This window comes from Caloenas nicobarica, chromosome Z (assembly GCF_036013445.1).
Source record: "Caloenas nicobarica isolate bCalNic1 chromosome Z, bCalNic1.hap1, whole genome shotgun sequence".
Taxonomy (NCBI): domain Eukaryota; kingdom Metazoa; phylum Chordata; class Aves; order Columbiformes; family Columbidae; genus Caloenas; species Caloenas nicobarica.
In genome coordinates this window covers 74,473,934-74,490,496 of record NC_088284.1, presented here as the reverse complement: position 1 = coordinate 74,490,496, position 16,563 = coordinate 74,473,934, and the positions used below count along the sequence as shown (strand labels likewise).

The window sequence follows — 16,563 nt, the reverse complement described above, 5'->3', positions numbered from 1 at the left end:
AATGTTTATGCTGGATTACCTACAGTTTTCAGGTTGCTGATGCCAATTAGACCCCTGGCAAAACAACTTAATTCTACTACCAATTCGTTGATTTTTCCCTTGTTGCATACCTGGCTGAAAATAAAGGAACAGCAACCACTGCCCTGTTGTTTTAAGCAGAACAGCCCGGTGAACACTAGAGTTAGTAAATGTCAGTGTTGAATGTGGACAAGCATTTGGAAACACATTTTGCAAAGGCTCCTGAGAATGAAACCAATGGTTTCATGGCTGAGGACACCAGCACAAAAACGTGGCTCAGCTGTTAATGGTATGTGTGAGCTTCTGAGTTAATCAAGTGAAACCCTCCAAGTGTGAAAGTCTGGATTGGTTGAGAATCCGTAGTAGTCTAGTCTCTAAAAACTGAATTCCGTCACTGCTGACAGTGAAAGCCATGTCACCTCTTCTGTGAACTAAAGGAGGGACACTGGTGGGCATGGAACCTGCATGTGGTATTTCAGGGCCATTGGGGAACCCCATTGAAGGCAGGAGGTGTGTTCATCTGCATTACAATCAGATGCTTCATTGGAAAGGCCCTTGGTGTTGGAAAAGGCATAAAGCTGCTTTGAAGCCCCATTTTTTGAGCCTGAACATGCAGTTTTGCTCTAATAAGAGGCAATTTACAACAGCTTTCCTTACCTTCCACCTGCTTTAATGTTTAATAGCAAAATAATCCTTATTTTGTATAACACAAGATGTGTTTTGTTTTGTTTTTTACAGTAGATAGAGTTTAATCTTCATGTTTTGCCAGTTCATTGGCCATGCTCTTACAAGGAGGGCTTGCCACGCCTGTGGGAACTGCAGTTGTCACCAGCTTCTACAGTTTTAAATCGGAAAAGCAGGCAAAATTCACCTTATGCAAATACATTGTCTGCAGTATCTATCAACATGATGTGGTTTCTTGAGGAAGACAATAATTTACTTTGGTTGATTAGTTGCACGGGAGGCATAACCTACAAGCAACAGCTGCTTTTAAGAACTTCTTCATCTAGGCAGCAGTTGGGTGGGCCTGTTTTAATGGAGATGTTTACTATTTCGAATTAACTCTAGAGTAGAAGTATTTCTTCCAAGATCTGGCTGTGTCTGTAGTTAGTTCAACAGAGGTTCTATAATTGTTTACTGTAGTTCTGTTTGGTGTCAGCTGGAAATAAACACCACAAAACCTCCTAATTGAATGAAAAATTACTTCTCTGCTGTTACTTTGACTATTACAATAAATCCATTTACCACAGTAATTTTATTTCTGGAGTGATATAAATATTAGGGACCTATTTCTGTTAATACCTGCTTCTTAAAGACTGCAGTTCATGAACACTATCCATAACACAATTATGTCTTTACTTTGAAGGAAAGGAAAGGAAATATGTTTATGTTATAGAGATTTTATTAGGGTATGGTTTTAGCTGAAACTATCTGAGTTATAAATAAATTTTAGTTTTATTATTCCACAGTTATATTGCCATGCTCAATTTATACTGGTCTTAAAATAACAGCTGTCAGAGAACATAAATAGATCTATCTATCCATATATCTATATATTTGGAATTGTGGAAAAACAGAGATTTTGTCAATGAAGGACTCTGTTTATTCCTTTATGTTGAATTCCTTTATGATTTCCAAGTAAATTAACCCTTAAACTGAATGGTGACTCAGTCAAGCACACAAAAAATATCTGATGATGTCATGGGCAGTCTCAATTCTCTACATGGTCAGTGCAATACTCCCCAAAACCAATTTCTCATTAACAGTCAAGCACTTTTTTTGGTCTATCATGTCTTCTATGATAGTCCCAGGCTCACCCTCTGTTTTTAATGTGCTGGAGAGCACCTCAACCCTGCAAGACAGGAAAGTCCTGCCATCTCCATTTCCCAACCACAGTTCTGGGACATGGGGATGTTAAGTGCTAATTTGGAGAGAAGTTTCAATTTCCAGAGCATAGGGGACCCCTGTTCATCCCTTTCTGTGCATTAGCATCTTTGGGCTGATGCTCACCTTATCCTGGGAAGCTCACCTCTCATAGGAATTTAAGCTGAGAAGTGAGAGGCTCTCTGCCTCTCTGCTAACCTGTTTTATGATCCAGAAGAGAAATTGAGATTTGTCAGGCCAGAAAGGGAGTGGGAGGGGGAACAGGACTGCACAGCCTAAGCATTTAGGGCACTTATTCTTTCTGATTTGCTTACAGAGTACAAAACCTTAGGATATCTTTGCTGGGAGGCAGTGTTTGGAAAGGTAGGATTTCAAAAATCCTTATACGTTTACTTTTCAAGTAATCAGAAAACAAAATATCTATCTCCAGCTAAAATCTTTCAGCCGTAACATAATATTTTCTCCAGGCCAGCTACACCGACTACCCCAAAGGGGTGAAAGCTTTAGTCCTTTAACTCATGTCTCTTATCTGCTTGCATGTCATTGCCATGCAACTGAATATATTGTAATTATTCTGGTATAATCTCTCTGCCAGAATTTTTTTATTCAGAAAAAGGTATGGTTGTGTGAGTTGTACTTCAGACTGGTTGTCTTGGGTTGACCATGTAAGTGTCCCCACTCAGGCAGGACTTCCTTGAAACCCATCAAAACTGGTGATCACATTTCCAATGGTAATAAGGTCCTTTGAGCAGATGACTGACACTCTGGCAGTTTTCGTTTTAGCCAGGCTGTGTCAAAGTAGCTCATGGATGTTTACATCTCACTTCAGCCCCAGCCTCGCCTAATGACTTGATATGTGCTCAAAAATGAATTCACATGACCTGAATCCAGCTTTGTGAAACAATGAAACTGTAAACTTTTCGGACGAGAAAAGAAAGAAATCTCTGAAAAACAGCTTTTCTTTTTGCCTCTTTTGACTGATGTGCGTATGTGGGAAGGAGTGATGAACTGAAGCTGAGGACAGACCGAATTTAGAGAGGAAATTATTCTTTCAGAAGATAATAGTAAAAGCAACAGTGGCTGAGTAGTAATGATGATAACTTGCAAAACCTATTTGTTTTGCACAGAGAGGTCTGCCTATTTTCAAAATCTCAGATTGTTAACTATTCCAAAAAAAAGCAGTTGGGTTATTGAGGGGGATTGTTTGGTTGGTTGTTTTTTGTTGGTTGGTTTGATTGTTTGTTTTCTCTCAAAACCATGCTTTATTACCTTTGAAAACATGGAGTGAGTACTCATGGGGAAAAGCAAATCATACTTAAATTTCTGGCTCCAGGAAGTAAAAGTGTGATCAAACTCTCGTCATGTGTGTTATCTGTAAAAGAGGGTCTTACTCCGTTTTTCAGTCCAACCACACAAAGCCCAGAAACTCCAGCTAGCTTGAAACTGTTTCTTACTCCAGCTCCAAAATTCCTTGGGAAACAGAGATGTTCTCACAGAGTCACTGAGTAATTTATGTGTGACGGGACCCTGGAGGCCTCCTCCCGCCCTCACCAAGAGCAGCAGGTTACTTCCATGCCCATCCTCAGTCCCACTACATTTGGACTCTTGCCCAGGATGGAAATCCCACAGCCCCCCTGGGAAGGACCACGTGTGCTGTCATTGCAGCATCATCCCCCTCTGCGGGCTGTGTCCTCACACTGCCAGTGTGTGCCTGCCTGGGACAGCCTGGTCCTCTCATCCCTCCGCTTGCCCCTGGAGCAGCCGCTGGCAGTTATTTTTTTGTTTATTCTTGTTATGATTCTTATTCTCACCACAAGCGAAAAGCCAAATAATTCACCAGAGTCATCATTATCATCCTGCCATGAAGAAGTCCCAAATCTTAAACCAGCTTCCTAAAGAGAGATACTGAAAAATAAACCCCCACTCTCCAGCTTAGGTATCACCATGATTGTTTTCACCTGTTACTTCAAGTAGAACTTCCTGGTATCCTGTATGTGTAGAAAACACATGTAGAAAAGAGCCTATGTTTGAGTTATCTTTCATCGTATTGTTGGGTTTTGTCTCAATGTTATCTCAAGTGTTCAATGACTATTAGAAACTCTTACCATATAGCAGGTCATACCTATGCTCCACTTCGGTGAAACTAGTCTTTACAGACCAGGGCTTTGTGGCTACTGACTGATCTGAGCAAGACAGACACAAACTTCATGTCTTCTCTCATGGAGTCTTGACAATGTCTCTTGCTATGAAGGGTTTCCTTGCGGCTAAAAGATCTTGGGGTTTATTTCTTCGTCTTTGTATGGAAACAGCTGTCTACTTTATTTACAAAGTCAAATAAAATATGGGACCTGAACAATTTAAAAGCAACGCACACAAAATATTTACACTGGCGATCTTGCTAATGGATGGGAAGCTTGCTCTCAGGATGTAAAACAATCGGCACCTTTTTCCCCCAAAGAATTCCTAATTGGACCTCTATCTGTACAGCTGTGATTTCTGTTCCTGAGAGTTTTTAAACAGACAAAGCATGAGACCTTCATGGAGCTATAGCTACCATCACACTCATCCCTCAGGTACCTGCCCATGGATGTGCCTTTCCCGTGCATCTGCAGCTCCAGTTGCACGCAGCTTACGCTGCAGCTGTGCTCTCACATCCCCTTGCCTTACCACAGGGGCACCCAGCTGAAATCTAGCCCTTCCCAAGTGAGCGCAAATCACACCAGCTACCTTAGTCTTCCCTCACCCATTTCTGTGGTCACGTTGCACCGTTTATCATGTTCCTGTATGCTCTGTTGCTCTGCCAAACACGTGCTTTGGGAAAAAGCAGTGACTGAGTAAGTAAATACTCAGGGGAGCTGAAGGGCTGTCAAATATACCAACTACAGCAAACAAACAAGGGAGAAAGATTATCTCTGCAAAGCCTTTTGGCTTCCATGATTCCAGGTTGTGGTTATCATAACAGTGGCCATCATTTATTTTTATTTATTTGCATTATTTACTAATTGTTTACTCATCTCCCCACACGCACCTCCCTTGCACCCTCAGTCCAGTGGTTCACTGGTGCTGTACCACACCTCTGTCACCCAAGGAGCTGTGGGGAAAGAGGGACAGGCTCCTCAGGGATGAGCAGGACACCAGTCCCTTGGATGAGCAGACTGCCTTGGAGGTGCCCGCAAACTTTTGAGCAGCTCTGAAACAATACTTGAGGACCAGTGATCCTGAGGTCAGGAGCCTGTTGTAGTAAGTGTTTTATGAGAAGGGAAAACTCAAGCAAGTGATACGGTGATCTGTACCTGTGTGGCTGAGAAGAAACTTTGGAAGAGGTTCAGTGATCAGTCTCCTATGCCTAGTGACAAAAGGTTGTCAATTACAGTGGGAATGTCTTGACATGCAAGAAAAATGTTAGTTAATGTGTTTTAATGTTCTGTGCAATGAATGCACATTAACCGACTGCCGGAAAATGTTTACAACTCTCAGTCTAAATGTATGGGTCTTAAAAAATTTTTAAGACATCACTTCCTTAAGATATTTTTAAGAAATGTTTTGTTCATTTCTTGAACAAAGAATAAAAACAAACTTGCAGCTCTACAGGATAATATTTAATTGTCTCTATAAACATGTTATTTGGTCTTGGGCTGCCTAAGTTCCACCAGCTAAAGTACTTTTGTTTGTTCAACTGTACATATGCTAGCTATGACATTGCGACTGAAGTCAAGACTACAATCAAGCTGCAAGTTTTTCAGCATTACTTAATTCCTAATCTTGAGTCAATGCTTGAGTCAATATCTGTGTATCATGCAGACATGCTCCTTAGGCTAGAACAAGTGCCTTAGATGACTGGAAAGGCAACAGAAAGTTCCACTAAGCAAATCCAGATCATACCAGCAAGCTGGAAATGGCTCCTTGTTCCGCTCCAGGGACAGTCATGCTGTACAAAGCCACATCCATCTTGCAGCAGAGTAAAACCTTTTGTGTTTGCTGAGGACCACACCTCTTCTGTGTTTTGCAAGCAGACTCTCTTGCACTGAAAGCCCACATAGGGAAACTCTGCATCAGACTGGGTAAAGAGCTGGACTGTTTTGTTCACTTACTGGAAAATTAAAAACGGGAATACATGCGGGAATACATTTTGAGGAGCTGCTTATTTCAAGATGGACCTGCCTGTCATACTGCTTATGCCTGCAGCTCTTCTCTGCTTTAGCATATTTATTCAGAGATGGTTAAGGGCATCTAACGTTAATATGCCTGTTCATACTACAGCCATGCAAAAAAAAAATTATTTCTGTTTTTTGGAAGGCAAAGGAAGGCCTGCTGGCAAAGGAACAAATCTTTCTGTGGTCTCGATACATGTCCCAGTAACCTCTTTGCTAATGCTGGCAATTGCGCTGTGCACCAGCAGGTCAGACCCAGACCCGCTGGGTAACCTGCACTAGCTGGGTTAGGTCCAGCTGGACGGCTGAGGAAGCTGCCTAAAAATATGACAAGCAAGAGATGTAGTGCTGGGAGTGGCCATGGGAACAGGGCAGAAAGGAGAATGTAGGAATCCCAGGGGAGTTTTTGTGGTGGTCATTCCTGCACTTGTGCTCCTTGCAAACTCAGTTTTATCAACCCAGGCAGATCCTCGAGAGCATGCACAGGCAGGGCTGGCTCTGCTACCCTCTCTGTTGTAGCTGATCCACTGCCCTACAAAGCTGCAGTCCCTGGTCAGGGGACTCCAGGTAGCTGCTGAACAGCAAAGCCAAGCTCAAAGCTGCTTCCAGAGCTCCAGATCTGCCTGGAAAATTCAGCCTTTTGTATCGAGGGAGTCTTCTGAAATGCAAGGAGCAAATCTGAAATGCAACCTGTTATGCTGACATCCTAATGGGAGTGTTCAGGGCTAGTATCTGAATGTACCGCTGCCAGGTGAAGCAAGAGGTTTATTGCACTCTCTTAGTAAGGCATGGGCTAGTTATATGCAGGTTTGAGAATATGAAGAACCAGCCTCCTTCATTCATCTTTTTTCCAGGACAGAAATTCTGAATGCATGTAGGGAGAAAATTATTTCATAATAAAAAATAATTCCAGCTTTAAATCGTTAATGCCTGGTGGTCTTCAAGACTCAAAACCTGAAAACTTTTGGCAAAACTTCAATTTGGGAAAGATTTCAGTGACAGTGCCTTTGATGCAGCGCTACTGATTTCAGTGGAATTACACCAGGCATCATTATTGCCCATTTTGCATGGCACAAAAGAGCATCATTACCCTGAATGGTCCACATCCAGTAGTGTTTCTCAAAATCAGGCACACTTTACTGGAGGAGGCCACCTTGCGTCAGCTTTTGACCTTTGTTTCTTCTCAGGATTATCAGCTTCCTTGAAAATTACTCGGCTGCCAGAGGAGTGCTGTACTGTAACAAGCACAGCTCTCAAGGAGACACAGTACTGGTTGCCCCTCTAACCACTCGGAAATACAAGAAAAACCTCAAAACTGCTTGATGAAACTACCTCAAAAGGTATCAGCACAGCAAGAACTGGCTTTTATATTGTCGTAAAGAGTCAAATTGAAAAACTGGCAAATGCATCTGAGCCTCAGGTTAAGACACTAGCACACTTCATGTGGGACTGGAAATGTGTTTTTCTTTATGGCCAATGTTTATGGAAGTAGGTCCAAAATCGGCAAGACTGATGAGTAGAATTAATCACCTTTCACAAGTAGGAAGCCCAGACGTGGTGTGTAATGGACATAGTGGTATATGAAAATGGTGCTAAAAAGATTTACTTGCCACAATAAAATGTTCCCTAACATCTAAACTTCCGAAGCAACATTAAAACAAAACACAGCACTGAAAGTAAAGATTTTCTTTTCAATACAGCATTAATTCTACTATGCGCATTTGAGGGGCTATGCATTATTTCCTTGCTAGCACTAAATGTAAACAACTTAAAGCCCTTGGGCTTTACTGTCCTGAAGCATGAAACTGGAATAAATAGCGCATAAGGGAGCTGTGTACCACATTTATGGCCATCACTGTGTCTGCTGCATTCAAACATCTGGCATGATTTCTTTTGGTCCTGTTCAACATCTGTTCACTTATGTCTGTCCTCGCCATGATCTGTTCACAGAATCATGACCTGGATTTTTTCCTTTTTTGCACGGTGCAGACGTCACTCTGCTTTCCTACGCTTGAACAAAACAGACATGGAGCTGCCAGTTATCTCTGCAATCTCACTTATGTGCAGAGAAACCAAATCACCTGAGAGAAGCAGTGACCTAGAGCATTGCAAGCTCAGTGCCCTTTCCACTTCAGTATCCAAGAGCCTTTTTAATGACATGATCTAATTCCTGCTGAAGGATTTAGTCCTGAAGAAATTGTACTCTTGCAGTAAATGAAGGAATACTTATATCAAACTGTACATAGCATAGCTGGTTTTATATGAGTGGTGTCTTCTGAAAGTACAGCATATTCTCATTCCAGTATTGGAATGAGCAGTACAAATGCCTGTATTGCTAAAATAGCATATTTGAACACTCTTGGAGCCCTCTATCATTTTGACAATGTCTAATCATACAGTACAACTTTGGTGCATAAAGAAGCTCCAAGATGCAATCGAGAGTTAAAGCTTGTAACAGACAATGAGGGAGAAGCAATGCTGAAATACTAGCTTGTGGCCATTTTAATCACAGACTGTTAAGTAAAGCAAATGCACAGCACTGTTAAGCAGGCGTAACTCATACAGCTAGGGTTTTTTGAGCTCCATCCTCATGCAAGCATTCTCCTTTTAGCAGATTTGAGAAACAACTCCTATTCTTCCTGGGATAAGATTCTGCAAGATTTTTTTTTTTTTTTTCGAGAAGCACAACCTAATTTTCATAGCTATGGAGGACAGATGGCAACGAACAGCCTTTTGTTTCCAAGCCACATCTGTCTCTGGTTTACAACTGGCTGGACTGCCTCGATGCTAGCTGCCTCACCGGACCATCTCATCTCCGGGCGCTGTGCCCAAGCACCCAGCACAGCTCTGCCACCACCTCCCTCTTACACCCTGCCCACCCCTGGTCTCATTCTGTGTGCCAAAGCCTTCCCTCCTGGTTTCTGATGAAAATACCCTGGGAATGGTTTGCTCGAAGCAGGTGAGAGATTTTCCACCCCTGCCCACTGCCTCAGCACTATGCCAGTCATCTGGCAGGGGAGAAAATATTTCCCGAACAGCAAGACGGTTGCACACAGTCCCCTGACATGTGCCTGCCTGTTTGCTTATTGTATTTGCAGTGGGTGCATAAATATATGTAACCTCAACGACTTGGCAAGTAGACCGTCTGAATTTTAAGAAATGCTTCTTATAAATGTTTCCGTTTCTTGCAGTCTTCTTGTCTGGATACCTCAGCATAGTATTTAACAAATGCCTTAATTATAATCTTAAAAAGGAGAGCCGAAAACATCAAAGCTACCAGCTTTCCTATTTTAAATAAAATATGCTGACATTTCACCCAAGAGGGAGTATTTTTAGTAGATCATAGCATTCTTGTCTCTAAATATGCTTTTTTAAAAATCCCATTGATGCCTTCCAGTTTCAATTTCATGCTATTAATAGGTTAAAAAAAAAAAAAAAAAAACAACAGAGACTTCTGGGATGAAGAAATCATATGATTTTGTAGCTTAAATGTTTCACATAAACAAAGACCAAAACACAAGCTGTACAAAATATCTTATTTTTGGTGTACAGCAGTTGTATTGAAGGGACTGGCTTCTCCCTGTCTGAGCATCGGCATAGGGATTCTGTAAAAGCATCTTGAAAAAAGCCCGGATTTCATCTGTTGTCCTGTAGCAAATGAAGAAGTGACTGTTAACTGAATGTCTTAAGTACTGTCCGAGCAGCACTTAGCCGAACGCTTTATTAGGACTGCTGGAGCCATATCTAAAACAAGTTTAAAACAGAGGAGGCTGCCTTCATCTTTAGAGTTTGGTCTTTAGAAACTTCGGGGGTTTTTTCCAACTGAGTATTATTCAGGATTTCAGATTTGAGACCACAACTGAGTATGACATGTATCAACATAGTTCCACACACAACTGGGCACATTTCTCTTTAAAGGAAAGACAGCAATTTTCTAAAGAGCAATTAGCCTTCACACCTCCTTGCACTGGATCTAGCCCAGCAGGTACCCACTGAGTTGTGCTGCTGAGACCTCTCAAATGCCAAAGCACAGGTTGTTAAATACTTAACACCTCAGAACCTGTAAATCCATCTTTGACTGACTCGCTTTGTTCCTTGGTACATGTGATGATGTGGGAGTCCTTTGTTGAGGGGATATTTCAATAGTACCTTGGGCCTAAATGAGCTGATGAAACTTTAGAATTATAGAATCATTTTGGCTGGAAGAGACCCTCAAGATCATCGAGTCCAACTGTTAACCTAACTCTAGCACTAAACCATGTCCCTAAGAACCTCGTCAACACCTCTTGTAAACATCTCCAGGGATGAGGACTCCAGCACTTCCCTGGGCAGCCTGATCCAACACCTGACAACCCTTTCTGTGAAGAAATTTCTTCTGATATCCGACCTGAACCCTCCCTGGAGGAACTTGAGGCCATTTCCTCTTGTCCTATCACTTATTACTTGGGAGAAGAGACCAACCCCCTCCATGCTACAACCTCCTGTCAGGCAGTTGCAGACAGCGACCAGGTCTCCCCTCAGCCTCCTTTTCTCCAGGCTCAACAGCCCCAGTTCCCTCAGCTGCTCCTCATATGACTTGTTGAGCAGGAAAGCAAAGGTCCCATGGAGAAATCTCACTACCACCCCACGAGATGAGGCGGGAAGCACTAGTAGACAGTGGTGGCAGCAAAAGGAGCGATGAACTGCAGAAACTGTGGCTAGAAAGAGTCATTGCTAAAGTTGTGAACTAACACCTTGGAGGCCATGAGCAATGCTAAGTTCAGCCAGGTGGAGTACATCTCCAGCATCAGCAGGTCCAACTGTTGAACATGACTGCATGGTACAAGAACATGAGACATTTTCTGTCATGCAGAAGTCCTCATTCATATAGAAAATGCTTAAAACCCACCCAGAAGTCCTCTGGTGCACAGCACAGTTAAAGGCAGTGAAAGCTAGAGTAATTTATAAAGTCTAATTCACTTGTGTGGTTTATATTGCTTTCTGTCTGCTACTTTATTAAAATCTAATTGCCTGATGGGGTGACAAGAATAGTTTGTGCATAAATACTGTGTCTATATATACACCCAAAAACTAACAAATAAGCCTTGTCTATCATGTCAAAAATCTTTCTATTTTGGTCTGTGTTTGAAGCCTGCTTTTTGTGGTGTATGTTTTTCCTTTTTATGTGGTTTGCACAAGTCAGGTTCCACACCAGCAACGAACACGGCATTGAAAAGATTGATACTGCATGTTTGGGCTGCCCTTGAAATCCAATTTCTTTGAACTGATGATTTCCTTATTAGCTCCTCTTTGCTGCAGAGGATACATGCTCTCACAGCTGGTTCCTTGAAGTAGCATTGCCAATCACTTTGCAAATTCAGAACCAAGGCTCTTCTTTTCTGGTCAATGCAAAGAATTACTTTGATCGGTCTCTTGGCTGTTTTTTCTACCAGCTCCGTTTCTTTATTGCAAAGGGGCAGAGACCTGTGTGGCTTTGGGCTCCTGATCTTCCTTTCAACGGGTGTTTGTCCTGTCAGCCAACTGATCCACTGCCTCCTTCTGGGAGGATTTGGGCCAAATAAGATGCACAGGCTGATGTGCCAATTAAAGCACCTCTTGCAATCAGTGCATCTCCACTGGTAAACTCCCCAGGGTGAGCTGCAGCAGGATTAGATAGTGGACAGGTGAGGATGTCGCCCTGTTTTCAGTGTAGAAAACACAGAAAAACTCCCAGGATTTCTTCTATTTGGTGTTGGCTATTGCTGCTTTCTGTGACAGTGTTGCAGTGCCCTGGGCTACCCATGGTCTCTGGAAGACTTTCATTCATGTGTTTTAATTTGTGTCTGGCTAAAAGGCAATGTGTGCACTTGAGTGAATGTATATGTGTGTCTGCCTGTTTGTCTGTATGCCTGTAAAGGTATAGAGACACATCCATGGTATGAATCAAAAAGAACATCTTTGATTAATTTAATAGCAGACCGATTTTATCCTTTGTGAAACACATTACATTTAGAGCAGGCTGCTCTTTTCCTTTGGAAGCTTCAGGAGGTTTGTAATTTTAGTCCTTCCAGCACATGCCTTATCATTCACAAGAGATCCACACTTTTGTTCCAAGATTTCAGCTCTTGCAGGGCTGGCCAATTTGTGTGGTTCAAATTCTTGGTTTTATTAGGGACTAAAAATAACTTCCTGTTAAGGCATTGATGGTAAATAAAGTGCATACTCTAAAACTGACACTCCTAAATCTAGATCATCTGATATCTGGATAAACAGCTGATGGATTGCCTGAAATCAACTGTGTAAAGCAGTAATCAGAAATTCATTATGGGGCAATATATTATTGAGAAGCAGAGGTAGATCCTTCTCAATCTTCAGATGGTATTCGTTCAGTCTGCTCCTAAGGTTTGGCTTATTTTACCTTACAGTCAAAAGCTCTTCGGGAAAAATGGCTGCTGCAGGGAATTCCTGCTGGCTCTGCAGAAGAGGAAGAAGCCAGAAAGAAGCAGTCAGAAGAGGATGAGCTGAAGGTGAAAAAGCTGGAAGAAAACATACACAGGTAGGGACAGTTTCCCTTTGTTTTGCCTAAGAACAGTCACTTCAGTTAAGGCCTTAGACCTTCCTTGCCCACGTCCCTGTCTCTGGCAGCAGCTGATAGCAGCTACCCAGGGAAGAGTGTAAGAGGCAAGTATGCATACAGTGTGCCCAGAATTTGTCTCCCCTCCCAGATGTCCAAGGTTTGCAAGGTAGAGCCATCATGGTATCTTTGTGCTTAATGGACTTAGGTGGACTTCTCTCACCAGGCAGCTAAACAGGGAGCTGAGTTCCCCTTTCAGATGCGTGTGTATGACTTGGTCAACACTCAGAGATTCTCCATTGCTTTACACCTCCTACAGCCAAAAGAAGTACAAAGAGGGGCAGCACTCTTTGGCTCTCTCTTTTTACTGGTGTAAATTACTTTTTAAATACAACAGCAGATGCCACTACCAGATCAAATATCTACTGCTTTCAGAGGCAAGGTTTGGCTGTCAGAATTATTTCCTTTTATCAGTTCCCCATTGCAGTCTGAGTTGACTTTTTTCCTCTTTTTTTGTGTTTTCCTTGGTTTTGCTACAAACAATGGGCTTTAAATCTCATAAGGAAAATGCTTTTATCTCCCACAGAACAAATTCCAAAGCTGCTGCTTCTGCCATTTAGGCAATGTGAATTTCGAGGTTTTTTCAGCTAGCAGAAAACTGGCAAAAGTTGGTCAAATTTGGCACCACAGCTTTTACAAATGTATCAACCCAGGCATATAAGTGACAGAAAAAACACAAATTGGACCAACGGTTCAAGGGTTGAGGTATTAGCCTAGCATCTGGGGGATCCAATTTGCTTAATGCAAAGCCTCTTGTGAAATTTCCTGGAGAAATCACTGAGAATGTTTCTTCAGGGATATACACGAACAGACCTACCCAGAGCTTGGACAACACTAAACGGCTTCTATGTGGAAGTAATAGTTCAGCATGAATGTGAGTGTTGTCTCATCTCTGTCGTGTGATTCCTGTTAATTAAAACTGACCTGAGAATGTGTATTGATCTGTTACATCTGTGGCAGCATAAGGCAAGAAAACTTTTTAAAAAATATTTCATTTCTACCTGATGTTTTATAACATAATTTAATGCCATAGACAGAAACAATACATAGACTGAACTTCAGAAATATGTTCTGTAATACATATTTCACCTAGGACTGAATGCTACAAGGTGCTAAGTGCTCCAACCCCATACAAAAAAACACATCAGCATGTGCTTAATTTTAGCTATGTGAGTACCACCACTGAAGGAAATGAAACCTGCTTACTTAGTTCAAAGTGTAGGATGGAAGTCCATGTAAAACCTTTGCCCTTGTAGTTTGGGTTTTTTCCTTCCTTGACTGCAGCCATGAAATAAAATCTTTCAATATTTGGAAGTAACAGAGCTCTCTTCTGCTGTGACCATGTATCTGTCAAATGACAGGTCAGCCACTTGCTCTTGAGTTGAAAGGACATTTGTTTGACAGCCTCACTAGCATGCTTAACCTCCCTGTTATCTTTCTATGGGAACTCCAAAGACAGTAAAAAAGTATTTTAATTTAAATGAGAAAATGTTACACCTGAACTGTAGAGATAAGACAGTAGAAGTTGAGGTCATTAGTCTAATTACCATTTACATCCGTGACGACACATCCAGAGCACATCAAGATAGGGTGCAAAGGTTGTAGAAGGGGTAAGAAGAAGACAGAAGATGTCAAGCATGCTATCTGGAGGAATGAAATAAAATGAACTCATCCTGAAAGGTTTTTTTTGCTCCCTATGCAGCACATTTCTCCTCTGCATTCCCAGGAAAGTATCAGAGGGGAGGATTATGGGAAAACCATTCATATGTTCATGTTTGCAGAGATCCAATGGTCTTTTGGAAGTGCACTTTGCACTGTCCAGTGGACCACTGTGAAACAGCCCAAACCTTCTCAGTGAGAGCGACAGAGGACAGATTCAGCTGATTCACCTAGAGGATAGAAAAATACTGCAAGACCAGGCATAGAGCTGATGCCAGAGAACTGTACAACCACTCTGCCATGGATCTTGCACATCTGTGGGAGTCACACTGCATCATAAGTGCAAGCACAGCGCAGCTGCAATATCAAGACGCCTGTGAGTTTTGTGGCACACATGCTGGGTTTGCCCCTACTGGAAAATATGTGCACTTTTACAGCTGAGTGAACTGTGACACAGAGAACAGGAAACTTGAGACCAGACTGACGTTCAGAAATGAGGATGTGGGCTAATGTAGGTCTGTGCTGTACAAAAGAGGCAAGTATTGCAGCCTTAGGGAAAACATAGGGCTAGCTCTGGGTTTGTCTTGAAGACCTTGTGCATAACACAAATGCTTGAGTATTGTTTTTTCTAATTCAGTTTTAAGTAAATTTCCTGCTAAAATCAGACATTTAGGGAAATATATACATGCTTATAGTGTTTATTCTTTAGCTTGTGTAACCAGTTCTCCCTTGTGTAGGAGGTGTTCAATTCAGCTGGAGCAGCAAAAATTCATGAGTGCACAGACTGCTGTTTATTTTTTAGACTTCCATGTTATCATGATACAGGAAATCACATACTTCAGCTTGTAGCTTGCAAGGATATGTGCATATAAGTAGACTTAGACATGAGTAAGTGTAATGATTTAATGATCTCACTTGTCTGCAAAAGCATCTGAGGAAAGGATGCCTACATTAGTCAGCATTTCTGTATGCTTCATGCCAAGCAAGTGAAAAAATATCTACATCACAAAAACAGAAACAAAGCATAACAAAGAATGCAATACAAATAATTAAATGCTGTCATTATGTTCATAATTACCAACAAGAGGACATAGATGTACAAGATGCACATACAAGTTAAAAAAACAGAGAGGGTAAGATTAAGACAAGATGCAAGCATATGAATGGTGTAACAGTGGATTACAGGCAGAATGATCATTTGTTAGTTGGGATTAGTTCAATATGTTTAGAGATTCTGAAATGTATGAACATTAGGAACAGTCTTTCTATTCAAGAATGCAAAGTGGGAATAGAAGAATAAGCAGGGTTGCAGTGAGCTTAGTCCTGCACTCCCAGCATTTCTGCTTCCCTAACTTGAGTCTTCAGAATAAGATTTATGGTGTCCCATGTAAAAATCATGGTACTGTGTCTTGCATTTCTTCAAAAAAGTGGTTGGTCTGGTGGACTTAACAAGAAGATTGGACTCCTTGTTCAACATTCTTTGAGTCTTAAATGGACTGGAAATCTGTCAGTAGTGGGAAGTATGAAAAGGTTTTGCTGCATTAGTAAATGTTTGAAACCTGGCTGCAAAATTGGTGGTACCATTGTATTAGTGGCAGGGTGAAGCCAGATCTGGATTTAGCATATGTCTCAGTACAAACTGTCCTTGGACATAGAGAAGCATTAACACTGGTCTAGTTTTTGTGTTCTCCTAAAGATCTTGGGTCAGCGCAAGACGAAAGCAGACATTTCTGAGTTTTTTTTCTCATTGTCACACAGTGAGAGAGTGCTCTCCTGCTTCCTGTATCTACCTTAGATTTGTGGTAAAAAATGAACAAAAAGCATTTCCATTCCCTTAAACTTGTTCTCCAAATAACAGACCTGAAACACATTGTTTGGGATAGCACTGATACAGATGCTCAGTGAACTTCTACAGACACATTTCTGGCAGTGAGTTGTAGGTGCAACAAACGCTGGAATGTGTTGCATGCCTCCCATGGTTATTTTTACCGCATGGCAGTCTGATATTTTGCAGTAGTGAATGGAAAGTTGGCATTTGACATCTGGGTATTAACAGGCAGCATTCATAGAGCACAGCAGCCCACCCACAGCCTGCTGTTCCTCCACAGCATTTACAAGGCTCCAAAATTATTTTGTTTTACTAGATTACATTATAGTACATGCTGGTGGCCTGTGTTTACTACAAAAGGTGAAGAGTGTTCATTGCTCTGAAGCTTTCATGTAGCATGCCAACATGAA

At 41.7% G+C, this 16,563-nt stretch overlaps 1 protein-coding gene across 5 annotated transcripts in view; it reads left to right on the top strand.

The window, feature by feature from the left end:
• The window catches only part of PALM2AKAP2 (PALM2 and AKAP2 fusion), a 271,664-nt gene that overhangs the window by 50,709 nt on the left and 204,392 nt on the right, over positions 1 to 16,563 (top strand). For all 5 annotated transcript variants that reach the window (XM_065655378.1, XM_065655375.1, XM_065655377.1 and 2 more), the window contains exon 3: positions 12,458 to 12,588. In XM_065655378.1, coding sequence (XP_065511450.1) covers positions 12,458 to 12,588 — 131 coding nt within the window. The remainder of the gene's footprint in view (positions 1 to 12,457; positions 12,589 to 16,563) is intronic.